Source organism: Manihot esculenta, chromosome 5 (genome assembly GCF_001659605.2).
Source record: "Manihot esculenta cultivar AM560-2 chromosome 5, M.esculenta_v8, whole genome shotgun sequence".
Classification (NCBI taxonomy): domain Eukaryota; kingdom Viridiplantae; phylum Streptophyta; class Magnoliopsida; order Malpighiales; family Euphorbiaceae; genus Manihot; species Manihot esculenta.
In genome coordinates, this window is record NC_035165.2 from 23,574,713 (window position 1) to 23,600,039 (window position 25,327).

The window sequence follows — 25,327 nt, forward strand, 5'->3', positions numbered from 1 at the left end:
AATTGGTGATAATTGAAGCGTTGTCGTTTCACACCACAAAATAGCAGCGAATGCCCCCCTTAACCTTTGCCGCTCCTTCGCTGCCGAAGCAGCAGGGTTTTGCAGAAGTGGAATGCTCGTCGGCTTTTGATGAGTTTCTAGGGTTTCACTAACCAGCTAGCTGCATACGATCTTCTCAGTAGCTATGGGGCGATCACGAGTTCAAGTGAACAAACCTCACAAGTCCCGTTTCTTCTCCAAATCATCTAGTAACCTTCACAAAACATCTCTGAAAGGTTTACCTTACTTCCAAATCTTCATTTTCCTTGTTTCTACATCCCAACTTTATAGTTCAATCAATAGAATCTAACTCTTTTGCTCATGTTGAATTAGATAAGAGTCGGATTAGCAAAATTGGAGCAGAGTGTCGCAAAGGGAGCTCGAGCTGTCCCAATGCAGCGTAGCAAGATGGTATTTTGATATTCAATTCTCTACGTTTTGCACGTATTTCTGGCATAATTTTTCAAAGCTATAATTTTCGCTTTTTATCTTATTGCCAATATTCCAATTTCGCAGTTGCGGAAGCAGAAATGGGCTGCCCCCTTGAAAGTGAAAAGGGCTTCTATGGGAATGGGTATCTTACATAACAATAGTGCACTTGCAGTGCCTTCTATGAAGAAGTTTATTTTGGATTTATTATTATTATTTGAATCAGTGATAAGTTCTCTCTGGCCTCTCTGTCTCCGTAAACCTAGATTCGCTTGCTGAAGATCTTCTGAAATTATTATCTCCCGAAGGTGGTGGAGCTGGGTCTTCACAGTTGCATCATCTGATTACAGACTAGAGCAACTGTAGGTTCCAATTCTGCGATTTACTTGCTTTGAACTACTAAGACTTCTGTCTAGTAGAATGTAGACAGTTTAATTGTCTTCGTGATTGGAAATTGTTTTCTGAGGCAGTTTCTGGGCATGAACTTCCTTTGGTTTTGCCCTGTTATGTCCTGAAATAAACAGTAAATATATTGTAAATTCTGATTTCTGATTCAAAGATTAAGCTTTATCATCTGAATATGACTGTTGACTAGAATTTTTTATCCTATTGTGAAAATTTGTGAATATTATGATTTGATTCATTTAGGTATTGAAAGAACCACGAGGGGATCTGTTATCTTGTATTGAAATGGCCAAGGTACGGAAGTTTATGGAAACTGGTGTTTGTTTATAGGTAGTCAAGTGTACCATAATGCTTTTGCTTTTTGTGAACTTTTGAACACTGTTTGGATTAGGTTGCTGGTCTGATTGCTTATGATTTTGTGACCTTTTGAACACTGTCTGGATTAGGTTGCTGATCTGGTTGCTTTTGAGGCATCAGCTAGTGAAAAAAGTGCTTTTGACTATGTTGATTCATTTGGAATTCAATGCTTTCAGTGTTTACTTCTCTTGGTTTGTCAGCACTGTTGTCTTAATTCGTTTAAGATCTTGATCATTGTAATTTTCTTTGCATCCTGGTGAAAATTTGAGAAATAACAGTTGGGTAAGGTTTTACTAGCGGTGCCTGAGGTTAAAAATTATGTGTCATTCTGTTTTTAGGATCTACCGAGTGAGCTGAAAAGAATAAACGAATCAAAGAACGCGTGCACTTCCAGGCTTGCTAGTGAATTTCCTAAGGATTGCAAGTTCTACCCAGCAGATACAAAAGATGAGTTGCACAAGGTGATGTATTTACCTTTTAGACAAATTATTTTGTATCGCGTAATTCAGCAATGAAGTTCATCATCCCTTTAAATTTGATGCAATGTGCATGGTGCCTAAGCTCTGTATTTTTTTCCTGTCCTGGTACTCTTCAAAATCTCTTTTTACTTGTTTGTAAGAGAAGTAGATGAGAATTAAACAGAGGAAACAAGCCTCCTATATAGCTTTTTTTGCATTCTTCTCCACGAAATTATGCTTTGAATTCTGCATGAGCAATTCTTCATTGAAGTTTCATCCCATGGATTGTGTTTGCCTATTACCAGGTTGTGACTGTGAGGCCACTTTATTTCTTGCAGCATAGTATGCCATCGGTGTGCTAGTGTTTTGAAATTTTCTTACGTAGAAATTGTTGTCTTGTTAGATAGGAGAAATTATATGATAAAATGGTATACCAACTAGAATTTTCTAATTGGTATCACAATCCACTTATGGCCAAGTGTATTAAAAAAAAATAAAAGAATGAGTTGTGTTTTATTTTATTTTTTCTCTTTCCTATTCATTTATTATATATAATTGTTGTACTTTAAAATCTCTCGGTAGATTGGGGGATTATAACTTCTTCCTGGGACACTGTTGAAATATTTTTGGATTGACGAGTGTTGATCGAGCAGTGTTCGCTTGACCTAGACGAGCGCCATGTCAATCTTAGGGATGGCAACGGGTAGGGTACCCGCGAAATTGAGAGTACCCAAATCCGAACCCGATTGTATGTAAAATTTCCGAATCCGTCCCAAACCCGTTTAGTATTTTAATTTTAATACCCGTACCCGTCTCAAATCCGTTTAACAATATCCGCACACTACTCGAACCCGACCGAACCCGATTTTTTTACTTCAATTCAAGCAAATAGAATCACAAAATTCACTCAAAACTGAAGCCTGTTCCCACAGAAGCATAAGAAATTAAGAACACCCAAGGTCATATGCATAGAAGAACAAAAAGATTTTTCCAGAAGCCAAGGAAAACCAGATCATGGAAGCCACTAAGGTTCATTTGGGTAATGTTAATTGATATGCTAGGAAATTACTACTCCAGGTTCAGATATTAAGATTTAAGACCAAGCCAGTAACACTCGTGAAGGAAAAATCAACAAGAAGCAATGAATGAACTACTCATAGAAATTGCACAGATCAATACCTAAGCCTGTGATGTCAAACAATTAGCCTCCCAGTCAATTTTCGTTACACTAGGCTGAAGAAAAGGAAAAGAGAGAGAGGAGGCGAGAGGATAAACAGCAAAAAATCAAACAGAAACATAACAAAATAGCTTCTCAAAGCATAGATGCCAGACTCAAATAATGGCAATATAACAAAAAAACACCATATACGGGTTTTTTAAAAGCTAACTCTCTAGTCTCTATCCAAATGAAAAAAGCAATTTGCACCAACCCAGAGATAGAGCAAAATCTCATACAAGGAAACTACAAGAACAAGATTAAAAATGCTAATATCGTGCCAATTCAATAATACACAAAGCGCACAAGTGATAAATAAAAAAAATAAAAAGAAAAAAAAACCTCACGAGCAGCTTGCAGACTCTGTATTTTTAGTTTGTGGGATTACTGTTCCTATAGCTGAATGCTTACCCGGTCTTGTTAGAATATCTGTTGTTTGCCTTGGAGCTCTTCAATCAGACGCAATTGCTCTTGCTTATTGGGAATTACCGCTGCACGTAACCGGTGTGGGAGTATGAAAATGCGCTCTTATCAATACAGGGACGCGAGAGGAATTCCTTGAAGGTAGTACTCAAAGGGATGGGGAAAAGGGAGATATCGCTAACTGGGGAGGGAGAAGATTTATGGGACGTCGCCGGTGTTGGGGCTGCCGGCAGTGAAGTAGGGGAGAGAGTCGATTGGAAATTATGGGAAGGGAAGCGGCGGGAGAGAGAGGCGCCGACAGAGAGAGGGAAGTGTATGAAGTGAAATGAAAAAAGGAAATTTAGGGATTAGGGTTAGTTTGGTTACTGTAGCTAACCGGGTTCGGGTAACGGGGTATCCGATCAACTTACTCCGAACCCTACCCGAATTCGAGACGGGTAAAATTTTTCAAATTCGAATCCGCCCAAATCCGTTTTGTAAAAATCCAAATCCGTACTAATAGGATTTGGGCGGATCGGGTACCCCTGAAAACCCGCCCGCTTGCTATCCCTAGTCAATCTTGACAGAGCAATGGGCATATACAGTGCTTCGGTGATTCATGTAAAATAGTACACATGAAATGGCAACACAATTAGAAGAAGCTATGTAAATAAAAATGGGCTCAATAAAATAAAAAGTAATTAGTAGGTTCACAAATCAGATCATTAATGGTCGTTACGTATCATAATTTTTTTCTCTTTTTTTTTTCTCAAAATTATTATTTATTATTTATTTTTACATTATAATAATATATAAATTAATTATTATAATTCTATTTAATCTTATTTTATTTTTAAAATATCTTTCAAATAATCTTTTAATATTTAATAAGTTAAGTAAATTAAATATGAGTTAATATTATTTTTATATTTAAAATTAATTTAAATTTAAAAAATAATAAAAATTTAAATTTTCACATTTTAATTTTTAAAAATTAATTAAAATTATATTCAAATTCAAATGCAAACATTGATGGATTTATTTAAAATTTAAATATTTAAATTAAAATATAAAACAATGTAAATGTTAGCTTATTTCGGTCAATTAGCTTTATTTTTATTTTATTATTTATTTTATCTTTTTAAATTTCTTGTTTGAAAGGTCAATCACTGATATAATCATAATGTTTTTTTTTTTGGCCTTGCAAATTACATTTGCATTACAAGACTCTGATTAGTAGCAAAGTTTTATTACAATAAGAAATAACAATAAGAAACGTAAGTATACTGTTGTCAACCTGGCAGTAATAAATTTCTCAAACAAAATTTAGCTGCCATATTTGTAATAATATTTATTTGATGTGGAATTCACTGGAAGGAAACATTTGGAATTCTAGAGCAAATATCGAGTATAGCCAAAATTAAAGCCCTAATCTCCCACGGTATGGTAATTGACAAATTGCAAAGAGTATATAAAGAGTATATATGTATTATATACGATAGTCGAATCAGTCAAATATATAATTGGTTGGAAATTCGTAGCGTATCTCATTTTAACAGTTACAAGAATAGTACATGTTTCCATGCTACAATAGAAAAATATCATACTCGCATATCAGTCCCATGCATAATCTTACCTGTAGTACTGTAACTATTACAGCAACAACAACAGAAAAAAAACTGATTCAGCCAAACCACATCACTGTTAAGCTTAATACATCCCATAGGGGAGGACATCAAGCAGTAACTAAATAAGGCCTATGCGGCTGGGAAGGAGTATCGGCAAAAACACCACTCTACTGAAATAAGTTGAAATCAGTAAAGATACGACGTGATGTAACAATAGGATCAGGTTGGACAAACTCAAAAATACCTTTATTTCTTTCCTTTCAGATATGTCATAAGGTAAGTGTAGTCAGGGTCGGTAACAAAGAGCCTTCTGTATTCTTCTGAATCCTTTTCAATAAGGTTTTTCACCATATTACAAAACTAGAAAAGCCCATAGGATGAGGTTTATAACTACAAGGGCTAATGAGCCAAACTGCACGAGTATGTGGACACTAAAAGAAAATATGTTCCAAAGTTTATGGCGAAAACTGACAAATAGAGCACCTGGGGTCTTGCAAAACACCTCGTCGAACCAAGTTAATAGAGACTGGTAGTACATTGTGAAGAACTTGCCAAAGAAAAAGTTGCAATTTGGGGGGACTTGAAGAGACCATATATGCTTCCACGTACTTGGGTGTATGCTAGAGGAAGAGGAGGGCATAGAGATCATCTATTGAGCAGATGAGCTGCACATGGGCCGCTTATAGTCGGATTGAATACTATATTGGCCATCACATGCATAGTGCCAAACAAGAAAATCTGACGTACCAATAGGAGCTACCGAGATAGTGAAAATAACAATAGTTTGTTGATGAGGAAATAATCACCTCACTACTTGATGATCCCAGTTCAACGCCCTATGATCAATTAAATTTGTCATCCTATCAATGCCCATTGGCCAAGTTGCAGGGCTAGATAATCTAAACTTAGCTAACCCGGGCACTCATGGATCCGACCAAACAGAAGTATTCTGTCTATTTCCGATATTCATTCTATTACCCATTTGAAGGACTCTTCTACTAGCCAATGGATTTTGTCAAATCCACGAGCTGTGGTGCCCTTGGCTGGCCTGCTAGAAAGAAGATCGTGGAAAATATAATCCTTTCAAAAGTCTTACCCATAAGCGGGAAAAATTATGGAAAAGCCTCCAACATTATTTTGTTAAACATGCAAGGTTGAAATTTTTAAAATCTTTAAATTCTAAACCGCCCCAGAACTTTGATTGACATGATTTCTGCCAACTGACCCAATGCATTTTTCTAACTTTCTCATCCCCACCCCAACAAAAATTTAATAATAGGCTATTGAGTTTTGCTAAAAACTGCTTGGGATACTGAAAAATAGACATTGAATAAGTGGGAATAGCAGATAAAACATATCTAACCATTGTAGCCTGACCTACCTATGATAAAAGTTTCTGTTTCCAAGCTTGAGGCTTTGAGCAGGTCCTTTCCTCTACAACTGTTAATGCTTGTTGTCTAGAGCATTCTAAGAACACCGATAGACCTAAATAACGATCTGAAAGTAATAATTCTTGCATATGAAACTTGCTGAGAAGCTCGTGTTTAAGATTAATAGGTGTATGTTTACTAAATAGAATATGAGACTTTTGAAAATTGATCGATTGACCTGAAGCCATGGTATATGACTGAATTATACCTAACAAATTATCTGCTTCTTATCTTGTCGCACGAGCAAACAGTAAAGTATCAACTGTAAATAAAACATCTACAACAGCTGGAGCACACTGAGAGATTTTGATACCCTGAATGAGACTCTTTGCTTGAGCATCCAATAGCAGATAGGAAAGTGCTTGAGAAACAAATAGAAAAAAAAAAAAGGAGAGAGGATTCCCTTGTTTGAGTCCCCTAGAAGGACGAAAATGAGTTGTAGGAACACCATTAACTAGAATAGAGAAACTCACAGTTATAATACACTATATTATTAAATGTACCTACTGCGAAGCAAAATCCATTTTTAGTAGAACCAAATGCAGAAAATCCAATCAACCTGATCATACGCTTTATACATATCCAATTTTAGAGTCATAGTATGATGTCGACTAGGAGAAGCCTTCAAATAATGGAAAACCTTTTGAGTAATCACAATATTATCCTGAGTGGTTCAACCAGAAATAAAGGCATTCTGATCATTAGAAATTAGAGAATACATCCATGACTTTAGTCGGTTGACCATAGTTTTGGAGATGACTTTATACACAAAATTATATAAACTAATAAAGAATACATCCATGACTTTAGTCGGTTGACCATAGTTTTGGAGATGACTTTATACGCAAAATTATATAAACTAATAGGGCGAAACTGATGAATGCCAATTGGATTTCGACATTTCGGAATCAAAATAATAATAGTCTTATTAATCTCCTTCAATAAGTACCCATTTTTGTAAAAACTGCGAACAACGCGATATAAAGACGGACCCACCATATCCCAATTATACTAATAGAATAAGTCAAAGAATCTATCTAGACCTAGAGCTTTAGTTGCACCCAATTGAAAAACTGCAGCCTTAACCTCATCATCAGAAAGCGAAGCCAACAAAGTTTCAATAAGTGCTGGTGTGACTAAATTGGGTATCAAAGACAGAATCTGATCACAACTTTGCAGCGATCCCGCTTGAAAAAGACCTTGAAAGAAATTTCAAATTAGAACTTAAATATCAATGTCCCGTACCACCCAGCCACTTCAAGTCGATTGAAGATGATCATTTGATTATGTTGTCGCCATTGAATTGTGGAGAGGTGAAAAAAAGAGTATTTTGATCCCCTTTCTGAAGCCATTGCACTTGATAACGTTGCCTGCCAAAGATCATGAAGTAGATACACCAATTGAGTTTCAAGAGTAGCATTATTAGGATCAAAAGGCCGAACATATAAGTTTTCTAGTTGTTTTTGAAGCTGTTGCATTCTCCCAAAGTCACCCCTAAAAGCGATATGATGTCAATAACTAAGCTGAGATCGATAAGACTACAACTAAAAATCATAGGTGAACCATGGCCTGGAACATTTTCGAGCACTCTGTACCACATTGGTAAACTGAGGATGTCGCAACCACTTTGCTTTAAAGTGAAATAAAAACGTATACCTTGCAGGAGGAACATCAAGTAATAAAAATGTAATACCCGGCTAGACTCCGGTATCGGAATTCCTACCGTCCGGTGGAATCTCGGATGTCGGAAACCTCTAGATGGGTAAAAACCATGTTTTCATGAAATGTTTTAATGTTTTGATGATTTTAGGTAAGAAGGAAATGAGTTTTTGAATAAAAACAACCTTGGAGGAAAGCTCAGGTTCGGCCGCCGAAACTCAAAATTCGGCCGCCGAACATGCATGCGTTGCGGGTGTGCTTTAGGCCCCCGAAAGCATAAGTGAGGGAAGTCCAGGTTCGGCCGCCGAACCTCAAGTTCGGCCGCCGAACATGGCATGCATGCGGAGGCACTTTCGGCCCCCGAACGTGGCCTGGCCAGCCACTATAAAAGGGTCCCCTAGCCGAAAACGGGCGAGTTTTTCCCCATTTTCGGCCAAGGTGAGCTCTCCGCCGCCCCTCACCGATCTTTGATGTTTTTCCTCTAGATCTTTCAAGTTTTTCACTTGTTTTAACTTTGTTTTGAAGATTTGAGCTTTTGAGCAAAGTTTTGGAGCTTTGAGATTCAAGAACTCAAATCTCTCCCAACCTCAAGTTTGGTCGCCTCTACTCTCGATCTTCAAGAGGTAAGAGTCGATCTCTAGCTTATATTATGTTTTAAGTGAGTTTTATGAAGTTCATGGGGGTAGAAATGCATGTTAGGCTATAAGTTGAGTTTATGGGTTTTGATGATGATTTTGAACAATGTATGTTGATTTTGTGTGTTTGAAGTGTTGTAGTAGGGGTATATGCTAGTTTGAGACCTCTAGGTGTAATGTATGATATATATGCATGTTTTAGAACAAGTTTATGCATGATTTGAGGCTTGGGGAGGCAAGAGGCTCGTTTGAGCCAAGTTTCTGCCCATTTGGGAGAAACCAGGTTCGGCAGCCGAAGGAACTTTCGGCCGCCGAACCCCCTTGTGGAGGCAGCATTCGGCTGCCGAAGCTTGCCCCCGAAAGAGGACTTTCGGATCTGTCTGGGACTTTCGGCCGCCGAAGGTGCCGCCGAAAGTGCCTGACTTTCGGATCTGTTTGGGACTTTCGGCCGCCGAACCTGCCGCCGAAAGTGCCCTGTCCAGCCTTTCTTTGCATGTTTTGCATGGATATTTTGAGATGTTTTAGGGGGTTTTTGGGGGATGTTTTTAGAGTTATGTTCTAGTATGTTTGGTCCCTCATTTGAGTCCACCTGTGTAGGTTCGGACCCGAGGAACCGAGGACCCCAGCAGTGAGTCTGCTGCCCCAGTGTCTGGTCAGAGCTACCCAGAGGTGAGTGGAATAACTCTTATGTTTTTAAATAAATAAACCAGTTTTAGCATGATTCACGCATCATGAATGCCATGAGATATAATAGGGTGCTTGCATTAGAATTCACGAATATGTTGCATTGCATATTATGTTGATGATGCGGATGAATGTTGAATGATCCTTTAGTCCTCCTATGTTACGATATGATGATGATACGGTACGGAAGACCAGTGAGGCCCATTCTACGCCCCTGGCACTATGTAAGAGAAAGACCAGTGAGGCCCATTCTACGCCCCTGGCACTATGGAATGTTATGTTATGTTATGTATGTAAGAGAAAGACCAGTGAGGCCCATTCTACGCCCCTGGCACTATTGGAATGTGTAGAGGACTATCGGTGACAAATTCATCCTTGATGTAATTAGCTGTGATGTGATGCATTTCATGTTATCATATGTTTTAAATGCTTTACTATTCTGCTCACTGGGCTTTGTAGCTCACCCCTCTCCCCTAACCCCAGATGTGCAGGTACAGGGTAAACCAGGAGGTTAGCCAAAGTTTGAAGTACATGTGTATGTAATAGTTAGCATGTGGACATGATAGATTGTATTATGATGTATAGATATGTAATGAAGAATATTGAGGTTATAGTTGTGCTTGACCCTATGAGTATTGTAATCCCTTGTTGATACATGATCTTAATGTCTGTTGATGTTTATGTTTAACCAACTCAACTTATGATGTATCGCCCACTTGGGCAAGGATGAGATCCCACTGAGGGATTAATGTTTAAGTTATCTATGATTAGTGAATGCACAGGTTGAGTATGGTGTATGATGAAAGAAAAGTTTTAAATTTTTATGTATGATTGTTGGTCATGTATGGGATTAAACAGGTTTACAGGTTTCATGTCAGGCTTGCTACGGGTCCCGGCGGCCTTAAGCCGATCTGGATCCTAGCGCCGGTAGCGGTCCGATTTTCGGGTCGTTACAAAAAATAAAATCAGAGGACGATCATCCAATTCAAGTAAGAATTCATGAATAACTTGAACTTGATGATAGCATTCTTGCTACTAAGTGGAGATTAAAGCGCGATTAAGGCATTGTAGAATAACTTGATTTCCAAAGTGTTTATTAAATCAAGTGTAGAATAACTTGATAACTTGATTTCCAAAGCATTTATTAAATCAAATATAACTAGAATCTTTCCACTCTAACTCCATTCAAGTACTTTTTTTTTTTTTTGAAAATGAAAGAAATATTATTAACTCAAAGCAATCAAGGAAACTATATGAGGAGGAGGGACATGAACCCAAACTCCTTGACCTGACTCAGAATGAGCCGATGTTGCTAGAACATGAGCAACATCATTCGCAGACCTCTGAATAAAAGCACATCTTACTTCCTCATAACTGGATAGAAGCAATTTACAATCTTGAACCAAAAGACCAAAAGGTGATAAATCATCTAATGAAGCATTGTTAATGGACACAATAAGAACCTGAGCATCCGATTCGAAAAGAACTCGATCCCATCCGCACTCTTTAATCCAGCTCAATGCCTCTCGAAAAGCCACTGCCTCAGCACACTTAACCTCCATCTGACTGCAAAAACAGTCTGCTTTAGCCGCTATAAATCTACCATTAGCATCTCGGACTACACAGCCGAAGCCTAGCGAACTTCGTTGCGAGTTTAAAGATGCGTCAATATTAACCTTAATCCAACCCTGCGGTGGAGGAGACCAAACAGTCAAAGCCGACACAATATTGGTGCAGTTGGTAGAATCAGAACAGGCCCCCTCCATTGCTGCAAAAAATTCAGTGCCATGAAGAACACACCACTCGCAGTTCGACCCTAAGCTTTCCAAACAACATTATTTCTGTTATGCCACAAAGCCCAACATATCATTAGAATAAGAGAAGCATTCTCCGCAGAAGCAGTAAGGAAGGCTAAAGAGAACCACTCCCTAAGAGAGGCAGCGGAGAATGCAAGCCAACCCAAAGGCGAACTCAACCAGCAACTGCGGGCAAAAGGACACTGAACAAGAATATGTAAGATAGTCTTAGGAGCCTCATGACATCCAAGTACTTAAATGAATAAAATCATTAAAATCTAATACTTATGAAAAACGTATCTCATATCTTTCTAATTTATCCTTTTAGCATTTAACCGCATTAAAATTACCGATACAACACCATGAGATAGTATAGAAATCTCAAAAGCATTGTAAATCATTCGGTAAAAGAGTTCTATTACTTCTATTAGAATAATCATACACAAATATTATTTATTATTTTAATTATGTATTAATTAATTGAATTTCACAATCCATAAAATATTAAATATTATGAATTAATTCGAAGTTCAATAAAATTGAGTCATCCCTAAGGATATATCTTCTGTTTTTTTATAACGAATCAATAAAAAAAAAAATATTCACATTATCACGGTAAACGTTGCATATATATGTATCTTATTTCTAATCTCCGTAAAAAACAATAGACTTTCAAAATTTGCTTCACAAATGAGCGGTGAACAAATGAGCCAACGGGTTTTTATCTTTTTAGGAGTAAAAATATATTTATCACTTTAGGATTGGGTAAACTTATTTATTAAATTGGAGTTTCCTTTAATTTTTTTAAGGGTAAACTGTAATTTAGTCCCTCTTGTTTAGTGAAATGCAACCTTTCGTCCCTCTGTTTTAAAAAACCTTCAATTTAGTCACTGTGATTTTTAAAAACTATGCCATTAGTCCCTCCCGTTAGATTTTCAGTTAAATCACCGTTAATTTTAGTTAAAAAGACTAAAATACCCATTCTCTCTTCTTTCTCTTCTTCTTCTCCTTCCCGATCTTCTTCTTCTCTTTTCCGATCTCCTTCTTCTTCTTCCTCTTCTTCTTCTTCTCCTTCCCGATCTCCTTCTTCTTCTCTTTTCCGATCTTTTTCTTCTTCTTCTTCTCCTTTCCGATCTCCTTCTTCTTCTTCCTCCTCTTCTTCTTCTTCTTTTCCTTCCCGATCTCCTTCTTCTGCTTCCCATCAAAAGAAAGAAAAGAAAAGAAAATGAAGAAATTATTGGGTTTGAAGCTTCAATTTCTGCCTAATTTGTTAGGAACTGATAATTTTAAATAAAGGATAAAAGAGAAAAATGTTTAACATGTAATTAAAAAGGGCATGATATTTCACCATTGTGTCCTCTTGATTGTCCATTGGGATGCAGTATCCAGCTGACTGAAGGATTAGTGTTAAAGAAATCATACTCATGATCATCAATGCCCCTTTTACCTTTAGTTGTCTCTTTTACCTTTAATTGTCTTAGCCGCCGCCACAGGAGTCACTCGCAAGCTTTTCCCATTTCTACTTGAGATTTCTTGTTGGTTTTGTTTCTGCTATGAAATTCCTAATTAAGAAATGTAAATAATTTTGGACCTTTTATTAATTTTTTTGAGTTCTAATGGGGAAAAGCTTCCTTTTTCATCAACTTTTTTTAATGGGTTGTTCATCATTTTACCAATCCTCCATCGTATCTCTTTAGCATTTGGAGTTTTAAATGCTCCTGCATGTGGCTTCAGAAGACTTCCTCCATAGTTTATGAGCATTAGGTGTTTAAATAAATACTACCTCCATTACAACTGCAAATGAGATGCAACAAAAAAATTCTTATGCAGGCACCCAACAGCTGGAAGCATAGATTATTTGACCCTTCCATCCCTGCAGCATCCAGTTGCTGTCTTGATCAATCACAAAATCATTGTGGTACCATGCCTCCTGGTCCAACGGGAGCTGCTTAAACCCTGCCCTTGTAGTCCGAAACTGCCACTGCTTGAAGAGAAAGAAGAGGAAGAGGAAGAAGAGAAAGAGGAAGAGGAAGAGGAAGAAGAGGAAGAGGAAGAGGAAGAGGAAGAATGGGTATTTTAGTCTTTTTAACTAAAATTAACAGTGATTTAACTGAAAATCTAACGGGAGGGACTAATGGCATAATTTTTAAAGATCACAGTGACTAAATTGAAGGATTTTTAAAACAGAGGGACGAAAGATTACATTTCACTAAACTAGAGGGACTAAATTACACTTTACCCTTTTTTTAATTAAAAATATAAAAAAAGTGCCTGCCGTGGCAAGCACTTTGTCAGCTTTAAATTTTTTTATTTTATTTTTTTATTACATTATAATATAAAAAATATATTTATATTATATTAATTAATATTATTATTTATAATATTTTTTATAATAATAAATATTTTTATTTTTCATAATATATTATATTGTAATATTATATTTATTATTTTTAATATATTAATTCTATAGTACTGAAATTAAATAATATTTATTATAAATTTATTGAATAATTTTTTATAAGATTTTTCATAATTTTATTTTTAAAATATAATATTAAAATTTATTTTAATATTAATATAAAAATATTTTAATTGTTATATTATATATTATAATATATTTAGTTATGCTATTAATAAATAAAAAATTAATAATGAAAAAGCATGTTGTTTATTTTTTAAATATAAATAAAATATATTTAATTAATTATGTTATATGTTGTTATGGAACCGTTTAATTTTTTATAATGTAATATTAAATATATTTTATATAATATACAATATATTTTTAATTTTATATTATATATATTATAATAAAAATATATTTTATTATATATATTATAAAATATATTTAATTATATTATTAATATTTAAATAAAAATTATTATTGATACTATTTAATTTCAGTATTATAAAATAAATATTATATTACATCGAGACAGCAGTATATAATTAATATAATATTTATATTATATTAAATATATTTTATATAATAAAATAATATTTTTAATTTTATATTATATATATTATAATAAAAATATATTTAATTATATTATTAATATTTAAACAAAAAATATTATGAATATTATTTAATTTTAATATTATAAAATTAATATTATATTACAATGAGATATGTGCAGCGGTATAAAATTAACTTTAAATATCTCCTACATATTTATTTTTTTACGATTTTAAGTTAATATATTGTTAAAAATATTGTTAAAAACATTAAAATATATTGTTAAAAATATTTATTATTATAAAAAAATTATTATAAATAATATTATCAAATTAATATAATATAAATATATTATACAATAATAATTAAAATTTTCAAAAGTCTACATCCACAGGTGTTTGATGTCTTTTCTTTAAAAAAAATAATTAATAGGCCATTATTCGATAAACATCTTAACTTAATGATGCCGGTGAGAATAGTAGAGTTGACTGCCTACTTACTCGAAGTTGCTAAATATATTTTTTCTTTTAAAGGAAAATAACTAATAGGGTGATGTCTGATAGACGCGATAGACGCCTGAGATAGATGCTAGATAGGAAAGTTGACTGCCTATCTACTTCATGTTGCCAAATATATTTTTCCTTTAAGAAAAACTAATGGGATAGAAAAGTTGGCCGTCTACCTATCCAAGTTGCCATATTAGTAGGAGAGTTGATTAGGGGTGACAGTATTCGGTTCAAACTGAAAAAATCGATCGAATCGAATCGATTTGAAAATTTAGTTCGGTTTTTTATACATTTCGGTTCGGTTTGATTTTTAATTTCAGAAATTTCGATTATTTCGGTTCGGTTCGATTTTGATCAGAAAAAAATCGAAAAAATCGAACCGAACCGATTAGTGATAATAATATGTTTTTTCAATAATATAGAGAAATTAAATTATATTAAGGTTAAAATATTTTAATTAAATTTTAAAATATTAAAAATAAAGTGTAAAAAAATTAAAAAATTTATTAAAAATCGAAACCGATTAAACCGAACCGAATCGAACCGAATCAGACCGGTTCGGTTCGATTCGATTTCTGACCAAAATCGATTCGGTTCGATTTCCATAAACACTAAAATTTTGATTTTCGGTTTATTCGGTTCGGTTTGATTTTAAACCGAACCGACCGAATGCTGACCCCTAGAGTTGATAGTCTACCTACCCCAAGTTACCAAATATATACCCTAAGTTACCAAATATATACTTCAAGTTACCAAATATATATTTTCCTTTAAAAATAATCAATGGGGTAGGTGTGTTGACCGCTACTTATTTCAAGTTGCCAAATATATACTGTCTACCTACTCCAAGTTACCAAATATATACTCAAGTTACCAAATATATATTTTCTTTTAAAAAAAAAAATCAATGGGTAGATGTGTTGACCTCCTACTTACTCCAAGTTGCCAAATATATTTTTCTTTAAAATAAAAAAATAACTAATGTGGCAATGTCTGATATAAGCATCAACCTGATAGGAAGCGCCAGTTAGGAGAGTTGACTGCCTATCTATCCAAGTTGCCAAATATATCTTTTTGTAACCGTAAAAAGATAAAAACTGTTGAGCCAATTTGTTCCTTGCGGCAAAATCCATAAAGGATCTGAAAAAGGACAAATAACACTAATTAATGTGTAAACCTATAAAATTTATTGCAATAGCTCTTGAAAACCAAACGGCTTCGAAGTCCACCCTGAATCTACTCTCTCCTCATATTTTAATATAGTAAACCCCTTTACAAGCTCATCGTTTCCTGCTTCTGTCTTCTGGTAGGTTCAATTGTTAACAGTGCAAAGCTTTGTGATTCATGACATTTGAACCGACGCTGCAACAATGGAGGTTGAGAATTTCTCAAAAGAATGGGTTAGACCTTCTTCACCTACGCCTTCTTTCCTCAGAACCTATAAGATCTCTCTTTTGGATCAATTTATTCCATCAATATGCATTCCCCTCATCCTTTACTACCCTTGTCCCACCCAAGACACAGACATCGCCCTTAAGAGATCATTATTGTTGAAACAATCCTTATCAGAAACCTTAGCATATTTTTACCCATTTGCTGGGAAGGTTAAGGATAATTTCTCCATTGATTGTGATGATGAAGGAGTTTACTATGTAGAAGCCAGAGCTAACATTTCTCTATTTGAATATCTCAAGCAACCTGATCTCCCATCAATGAATAAATTGATACCAGTAGAGGCCAGTCTGCAAGAATCAACTCCTGGATCTCACGTTGCTATGATACAAGAAACCACCTTTGCATGTGGTGGCTTCACCATTGGTGTTCTTGTATCGCACATCGTCTCTGATGGAACCACTTTGTCTTCGTTTCTTAAAGCGTGGGCTGCCATTGCATGCAAGTCTAGTAATGAAATTGTTTGCCCCAATTTTGATGGACCATCTATTTTTCTGCAACATGATGCATTCCCGAAAGAAGTAAGCATGATAGCTTTCACTGGCCCTTTTTTCAGAAAAATGAAGGGTTCCACAAGGAGGATTTTGTTTGATGGATCAAGCATTGCGAGCCTTCAAATGAAAGCAACCAGCTTGAATGTCAAAAATCCTACCCGAGTTGAGGTGGTGACTGCATTTCTCAGCAAATGCCTCATGGGTATTTTTAATAAGCCACTTGCAATTACCCACGCTGTGAATTTGCGACGAAGAGCTGTGCCACCGTTCCCAGAATTTTCAATTGGGAACTTCCTTTGGTTGGCTGCTGCACTTTTCACACTCAAGGAAATAGAAACAGAAATAGAATTGTCTAGCATAGTGCAACAGATGAGGGAAGCAATAGGGAAAATCAATGATGATACAGTGAAGAAATTACAAGGTGATGGAGGATTCCATGAGCTTTGTGGGATGGTAAAAGAGGCAAGCGGTGAGCTTGCAAGGGCAGGTTTCATTAGCGGAGCTGAGTATGTTTCGTTTACTAGTTGGTGTAATTTTGGTCTGTACGAGGTGGATTTTGGATGGGGTAAGCCTGTGTGGACTACCTCTGTTGGTTCAAATAATTCAGAAATTATGTTCGTAAATTCAGTGGTTCTCATGGATGCAAGAAAGGATAAAGGGATAGAAGCATGGATGTTCTTGGATGAAGCTGATATACTCAGATTGGAGAAGGATGAAGAGCTTCTTCAGTATGCTTTTATTGACCCATGTCCTTTATCCTAAAACATGTATGGTTCTTTTTCATATGATCAGTGGCAATGAAGTGCAGCTTCAATAGAGTTCTTCAGCAGTGTAATAATATTTGCATGAGCCTTTATGTAATACCCGGCTAGAGTCCGGCGTCGGCATTCCTGTTTACCAGTGGAATCCAGGATGTCGAAGTGTGTTATATGGTCTTAAGTGTAATTATGTGTTTTATGAGATGTTTTAAGGGTAAGGGAAGTGAGTAATGAGTTGAAGTGACCTAAGGCAATTGAGCCAAGTTCGGCCGCCGAAAGTAAGTTCGGCCGCCGAAAGTGTTTGGCTCCCGAAGGGAAGTTCGGCCTCCGAAGGTTGCATGGTCTTGCCTGTGATTGGGCAGCCGACGATGAGTTGGCCAGTGAGCTGAGTCATGGTTTTTGACAGATGTTGGCTTCAGATTCTTGCCATGAGTTAGCCACGTCTGCTATGACTCCTCAGTAAGTGTTTTGAGCAGCTCATGCAGGAGTTTGCTCATTTACCACGTTTTGAGAGGTTTAGCAAAAAGTGGGTTTGAGAGAGAGTTTGAGAGTGTGAGAAGAGGTGATCCGTTTTCCCTTGGTCAGAGTGTGTAACTACAGAGGTAAGTGATGCTTTTGACCATGGTTCTATGTTTTCTGAAGGTTTTATGGACGTTAAGGGAGAGAGATGCATGTTGACGTGAGAAGTAGTGTTTTTGATGATTTATGCATGATTATATGTTTCTGTGTTATGTTTGATTTGTTGTTTGGGGTATTAGATAGTTTTGGACCCCTGTGATCATATACATGAGTATATGTATGTTGAGTAGATGAGATATGCATGTTTTGAGAGCTTGAGGGGAAGGAGAAGATGGTTTGCCGTTGAAACTGAGTTCTGGATGAACTCAGGTTCGGCAGCCGAAAGTTCATTCGGCCGCCGAACCTCCTGCATGGTGGCTTAGTTGCCACAGCTTGCCCCGAGTGTTTTTGCATGTTCGGCTCTGTTTGGGGACTTCGGCCGCCGAAGGTGCCGCCGAAGGTTAGAGACTTTCGTCTAGTATGTTTTGGCCCCCGAAACTTGCCCCCGAAAGGGTTCGGCCGCCGAAGCCTGATATTCGGCCGCCGAAGGTGCTTGAGTTTCGTCTCTGGAGAGGACATTCGGCCGCCGAACCTGTCGCCGAACATGTTCTGTCCAGCTTTTCTTGTACATGCTTTGCATGGCTAGTTAAGTGAGTTTCAGGGGATTCTTGGGGAGGATAAGAGAGGTCTTGATAAGTTAGTTTGGTCCCTCATTTGAATCTTTATGTGTTACAGACCAGAGGAACCAGAGAGAACAGCAGTGAGTACTGCTCCAGAGGTAAACCTGCAGAGTCAGTCAGTCCAGATAGCCAGAGGTGAGTGGAACTAAACTTATGACTTTTAATTGAACCATAAACTGTTTTTAGCATATCTCATGCATCATGTTTATGCCATAGGTTGATTGCATTAGTATCACGAATATGTTGCATTGCAATGTTATTTGGTGATGTGAGTAAATGCTGAATGATCCAATAGTCACAGACAGGAAGTCCAGGAGCCTTTGACTACGCCCTGGCACGTATAGCAAAGACCAGGAGCCTTTGACTACGCCCTGGCAGGTATATAGCAAAGTCCAGGAGCCTTTGACTACGCCCTGGCAATGGTAAGTTCACAGGTGTTATATACACATATACATATATGACAGGAAGACCAGGTGCTCGATTCTACGCCCTGGCACAGAGTTACTGGGACTATGTGGTGACAGGTTTACTCTTGCTGTGGCTTGTCTGTGATATGGCGCATTCCATGAGATCATATTTTACTGAGTTGTTTTACTGTTCTACTCACTGGGCTATAGAGCTCATCCCACTCCCTTAACCCCAGTTTTGCAGGTTCAGTGTACAATGTACAGGGACAGTCCAGCAGAGTACAGAAAGAGAAAGAGTAAAAGAGCTTGTAATCGTATAGAGTGGACATGTAACTTGTAAAGAGATGTTATAGTTGTGTATAACGTTAGAGTTGTGCTTGACTTAGTGATGTATGTGTTGTACATGATCTGGATATGTATCTATGTCTATGTTTTTCTGTATGTTTTATAACCAGGCTTAACAGGTATGAGTTAACCCATCTAGAGCAAGCTCTAGTCAGGGATACAGAGTACAGAGTACATGAGTACAGAGTACAGAGATAGTGCATGCACAGTTTAAGCCTTGGTTCAGAACAGAGTTTTATTTTCACTGAAAATGTATGATCATGTATGAGGTTTACAGGTACATAGAGAGTATTGCAGGCTTGCTACGGGTTCTGGCGGCCTTAAGCCGACCTGAATCCTAGCGCCGGTGACGGTCCTTTTTGGGGTCGTTACAGATTGGTATCAGAGCCCTAGGTTCATATGATCGGACCTATAGAGACAGTGTTGGGCTCAGACAGGTTAGCAGTGGTCAAGCACAATAGGAAATCATGTCCACTAGGATAGGGTTTTGAGTCCTATCTGCTATGCTATGCCATGAGTATTGTCTGTGTATGATTGCTATGTGATGTTATGTGCTAAAGTGGTATGTTATATGTTGTGTTTCCAGAGTAAAGATGCGAGGAACTCGTCGATCAGCTCGATTGACTGGAGTCCCACCAGAGAATGAGAGACCAGCTGCTCGTCCTCCTGCATTGCCAAGGGCAAGGTCTCAGAGATCTAGCAGGGAAGGTACGTCAATAGACCCTAGAAGGTCTGTCGACGAGAGCAGAAGAGGAACAGTGAGGGGAGAAAGATCAGAGGAAAGGAGGGAAGCTATGGAGATTGATCAGTCTGAAGATGACAGCATGGGTATAGGCAGTTTTGAGGAAGGTATGGGAGAGTCGCAGGGAGGTGCTCAGGCCTCAGGTTTTGGTTATCCATCCTTGTTTCCGGAGCCAGAGTATCCGATGGAGGGGATGTCGGAGTACTCTCGATTTGACCCATATCCTACATACATACCATATATGCCATATCCTCACTATTACCCATCATATCCACCATATCCTATGTATCCATCTTCCCCTACCCATCCAAGTGCAGCACACCTAGAACCAAATGAACCAGTACTACCACCAGAACCAGTAGCCCCTGTTGTTGACAGACATGAACCTAGCTCATCTGGAGGTAAAGTCCAAATGACGGAGTACTTGAAATTGGATGCTCCTAAATATAACACGGGAGATGATCCATTTGATTACCTCAGAGCAGTTAGGATGATCACTAGCGAATTGGGAGCAGATGATAGGAGAGCCATTGAGATGGCAGGTTTCACATTAAAATGCAGGAAAGCCAGAGAATGGTTTAAGAATTATGTGGAGCCTAGAATGGATAGCATGTCATGGGGAGAGTTCGCCAATGAGTTTGCAGGGTGGGCTTTTCCTGACAGTTCCAGAGAGATGAAGATAATTGAGTTTGAACAGTTGAGACAAACAGATGAGATGACTGTTGATGAGTTCACAGATAAGTTCCTAGATCTGCTTCAGTACGTGGGTCAGGCCTATGATACTGATCAGAAGAAGGCAAGGAGATATACTATGCGATTGCATCCCAGGTATTCTTCTTTGATCCTTCCAGCAGAAAAGGAGAGTTTTCACTCTATTATAGATGCAGCTAGGAAGATGGAAGCTAGTGCTAAGAGTCAGAAACAGTCACAGGCACAGGCTTCGGGTTCTAAGGCCCCTAGTTCAGGATCAACAGGCAGTAAGAGATGGGATAGAGCGAGAGGAACAAGGAAAGGGTTGTGGAGTAAAGTCAAGTCAGGTCTGGGAATAGGTAGTGGCTCAAGCTCTGGCACAGCTCCAGTCTGCAGACGATGCGGAAAACCACATGGAGGAGTTTGTCGGTTGGGATCTACAGCTTGTTTTCGCTGTGGACAGGAAGGGCATATTGCTCGGGATTGTCCGCAGATGACTTTTGCACCATCCCAGCAGATGAGTTCTGGCAGTGTGGTACAGCCAGTGGTACGGCCAGCAGCTCCAGTCATGCCTCAGACTAGTGGCAGAGGTAGAGGGAGAGGGGTAGCCTCTACTTCAGCAGCAGGTTCCCGAGGTGGAAATCCGGTAGCCCCAGCACGGATTTTCACGGTGACACAGGAGGAGGCGAACACGTCGAACACAGTGGTGTCAGGTAATCTCATCATTGGGTGTTCAGATGTGTATGCTTTGATGGACCCCGGTGCTTCTCATTCCTTTATTGCTTCGAGAGCCATAGAGCGATTGGGTTTGATCAGTTCTGAGTTAGAGTATCCTCTCTGGGTCAGTGGACCTAGATGTGACCCATCAGTGGCAGTGTCAGTCTGTCGTTTCAGTCCAGTGTTTATAGAGGGTAGATACCTTCCAGCTGACCTTGTGGTTCTAGACTTGACAGATTTTGATGTCATTCTAGGGATGGATTGGTTGTCTACATATAGTGCTACGTTGGACTGTCGAGAAAAGTTAGTGAGTCTCAGAGACCAGGATGGGTCAGAGTGTGTCTTCAGAGGAGACAGGAGAGGTACACCCAGAGGTATGATTTCAGCCCTTCAGGCTCGTCGTTTGCTTAGGAGGGGTTGTCAGGGGTTTCTAGCTCATGTGAGAGAGCTAAATAGTCAGGTTAGGGAACCAGCCACAGTACCAGTAGTCCGAGAGTTTCTCGATGTGTTCCCAGACGATTTGCCAGGACTACCACCTGATAGGGAGATAGGGTTTGAAATTGAATTACTGCCAGGTACCAGACCTATCTCTATTCCTCCCTACAGGATGGCGCCAGCTGAGTTAACAGAGTTGAAAGAACAGTTGCAGGACTTGGTAGATAAGGGTTTCATCCGCCCTAGTACCTCACCTTGGGGTGCTCCAGTGCTTTTTGTCAGAAAGAAGGATGGATCCCTTAGACTTTGTATCGACTACAGACAGTTGAACAAGGTCACTATCAAGAATAGGTATCCGTTACCTAGGATTGATGATCTATTTGACCAGCTAGCTGGAGCAGGTTGTTTCTCGAAAATAGATCTGAGATCTGGGTATCATCAATTGAGAGTCAGAGAGGCAGATGTGCCTAAGACAGCTTTTCGGACCAGATATGGGCATTATGAGTTCTTAGTAATGCCGTTCGGGTTGACTAACGCCCCTGCAGCATTTATGGATCTCATGAACCGGGTCTTTAGTGAGTTTCTGGATCACTTTGTCATTGTGTTTATCGATGATATCTTAGTGTATTCCAGAGATGCAGAGGAGCATGCCCAGCATCTGAGGATAGTTTTGCAGACACTGAGAGAGCATGGTTTATATGCCAAGTTCTCAAAGTGTGAGTTTTGGTTACGGAGCATTGCCTTCTTGGGACATGTAGTATCAGCAGAGGGTATTGAGGTAGACCCCAAGAAGATAGAGGCTGTAGCTAACTGGTCCAGACCCACGACAGTGACTGAGATTAAAAGCTTTCTGGGACTGGCAGGTTACTACAGGAGGTTCGTTCAGAACTTCTCAAAGATAGCAGCTCCTATGACCAAATTGACTCAGAAGAACCAGAAGTTTATCTGGTCAGACCAGTGTGAAGAGAGCTTTGAAGAGCTCAAGAGGAGATTGACAACAGCACCAGTGTTAGCTCTGCCTGTCAGTCATGAGGATTTCACAGTGTTCTGCGATGCATCTCGAGTGGGATTGGGTTGTGTATTGATGCAGTGTGATAGAGTAATCGCTTATGCTTCTAGACAGTTGAAGAAGCACGAGTTGAATTACCCTACCCATGACCTCGAGATGGCAGCAGTGATCTTTGCACTTAAGCTGTGGCGGCATTACCTCTACGGGGTTAAATGCGAGATCTTCACTGATCACAAGAGTTTACAGTACATCTTAAGTCAGAGAGAGCTGAATTTGCGGCAAAGAAGATGGGTCGAATTGCTCAGTGATTATGATTGTAAGATCCAGTATCATCCGGGTAAGGCGAATGTTGTCGCAGACGCCCTAAGCCGGAAGTCACTAGGCAGTTTATCCCATATAGCAGCAGAGCGGAGACCAGTTGTGATGGAGCTTTATAAGCTCTTTGACGAGGGATTACAGCTAGAGTTGTCTGGTACAGGTGCGTTGATAGCACAGATGAGAGTGACACCTGTATTTCTGGAGCAGATAGCTCAGAGACAGCATGAGGACCCCGAGTTGATGAAAATTGCCAGGACTGTTCAGTCAGGCAATAGTGTAGAGTACAGATTTGACAGCAAAGGGATCCTTCGCTATGGGAGTCGACTTTGTGTACCAGATAGGGGTAGTGTGAAGGAAGACATTATGAGGGAAGCTCATAATGCGAGGTATAGTGTTCACCCAGGAGCTACCAAGATGTATCAGGACCTGAAAAGGGTTTATTGGTGGCCAGCCATGAAGAAGGAAGTGGCGCAGTTCGTGACAGCCTGTGAGGTTTGTCAGAGGGTGAAATTAGAGCATCAGAAACCAGCCGGAATGCTTAACCCATTACCGATTCCAGAGTGGAAATGGGAGAACATAGCCATGGATTTTGTAGTGGGTTTACCAGTAGCGTCCAACAGGATAGACTCGATATGGGTGATTGTGGACAGACTCACGAAATCTGCTCATTTTCTTCCAGTACGGAGTAACTATTCTGTGGATAAATTGGCACAGGTCTATCTGGATGAGATAGTGAGATTACATGGAGTTCCAGTATCTATAGTTTCAGACAGAGGACCTCAGTTTACCTCCCGCTTTTGGCGGAGTCTGCAAAGTGCACTGGGCACGAGATTGGATTTTAGTACTGCTTTCCACCCACAGACTGATGGACAGTCAGAAAGGACCATCCAGACTATAGAGGATATGCTTCGCCTTTGTGTGTTAGACTTTGGCGGTTCTTGGAGGCAGCATCTACCTTTGGTGGAATTTGCCTACAATAACAGTCATCATACTAGCATTGGGATGGCTCCTTATGAAGCATTATATGGGAGGAAGTGCAGATCCCCTGTTTGCTGGGAAGAGGTAGGAGAGAAGGCTCTTGCAGGGCCAGAATTAGTAGACATTACCAGTAGAATGGTGCCCATGATCAGAGAGAGAATCAGAACAGCTCAGAGTAGACAGAAAAGTTATGCAGACGTTCGCAGAAAGCAGTTAGAGTTTCAAGAGGGTAATTGGGTATTGCTGAAAGTGTCTCCAATGAAAGGAGTGGTTCGATTTGGGAAAAAAGGTAAATTAGCTCCACGGTACATTGGACCCTTTGAGGTGTTGCAGAGGATCGGAAATGTGTCGTATAAGCTGGATTTACCTGCTTCTATGGAGAGGATTCACCCGGTATTTCATGTTTCTATGCTACGACAGTTTGTGTCAGATCCGAATCAGGTTCTGAGTGAGCCTGAGGTGGAGATTCAGACAGATCTCACCTATATAGAGCAGCCAGTGCGGATTCTGGACACGCAGATCAGACAGTTAAGGAACAAGGAGATTCCGATGGTGAAAGTGTTATGGAACCACCATAATTTAGAAGAGTGCACCTGGGAGACGCGAGAGTCTATGCTCCAGCAGTATCCATATTTGTTTTGAGGTTCGTTTCCTTCTTGTGTTTTGGTTGTTTTGTATGTTTTAGAAACATTCGAGGACGAATGTTCTTAAGGAGGGGAGAATGTAATACCCGGCTAGAGTCCGGCGTCGGCATTCCTGTTTACCAGTGGAATCCAGGATGTCGAAGTGTGTTATATGGTCTTAAGTGTAATTATGTGTTTTATGAGATGTTTTAAGGGTAAGGGAAGTGAGTAATGAGTTGAAGTGACCTAAGGCAATTGAGCCAAGTTCGGCCGCCGAAAGTAAGTTCGGCCGCCGAAAGTGTTTGGCTCCCGAAGGGAAGTTCGGCCTCCGAAGGTTGCATGGTCTTGCCTGTGATTGGGCAGCCGACGATGAGTTGGCCAGTGAGCTGAGTCATGGTTTTTGACAGATGTTGGCTTCAGATTCTTGCCATGAGTTAGCCACGTCTGCTATGACTCCTCAGTAAGTGTTTTGAGCAGCTCATGCAGGAGTTTGCTCATTTACCACGTTTTGAGAGGTTTAG

At 38.8% G+C, this 25,327-nt stretch overlaps 1 protein-coding gene and 1 long non-coding RNA gene across 9 annotated transcripts; both read left to right on the forward strand.

The window, feature by feature from the left end:
• The first annotated feature begins 27 nt into the window (after positions 1-27).
• Positions 28-9,317, forward strand: LOC110616251. 8 transcript variants are annotated; one of them, XR_006350633.1, is made up of 5 exons: positions 33-275; positions 373-450; positions 556-830; positions 1,117-1,167; positions 1,569-1,929. It is a non-coding gene; the product is annotated as an uncharacterized LOC110616251 (long non-coding RNA). The 8 variants fall into 8 exon arrangements; XR_002488175.2 differs by having other exon boundaries at positions 28-275; positions 556-1,466; positions 1,569-1,967; XR_006350631.1 differs by adding an exon at positions 9,256-9,317 and having other exon boundaries at positions 29-275; positions 556-1,691.
• A 6,392-nt stretch (positions 9,318-15,709) lies between these two features.
• Positions 15,710-18,657, forward strand: LOC110615160 (stemmadenine O-acetyltransferase). Its single transcript, XM_043956605.1, has 2 exons — positions 15,710-17,313; positions 18,598-18,657. The coding sequence occupies exon 1, from the start codon at positions 15,971-15,973 to the stop codon at positions 17,306-17,308; it is 1,338 nt and encodes a 445-aa protein (XP_043812540.1). The 5' UTR covers positions 15,710-15,970; the 3' UTR covers positions 17,309-17,313; positions 18,598-18,657.
• Positions 18,658-25,327: the final 6,670 nt, after the last annotated feature.

Bases quoted from the DNA above. Each gene is read 5' to 3' on its own strand.
- LOC110615160 (XM_043956605.1), top strand. From the start codon at position 15,971: ATGGAGGTTGAGAATTTCTCAAAAGAATGGGTTAGACCTTCTTCACCT.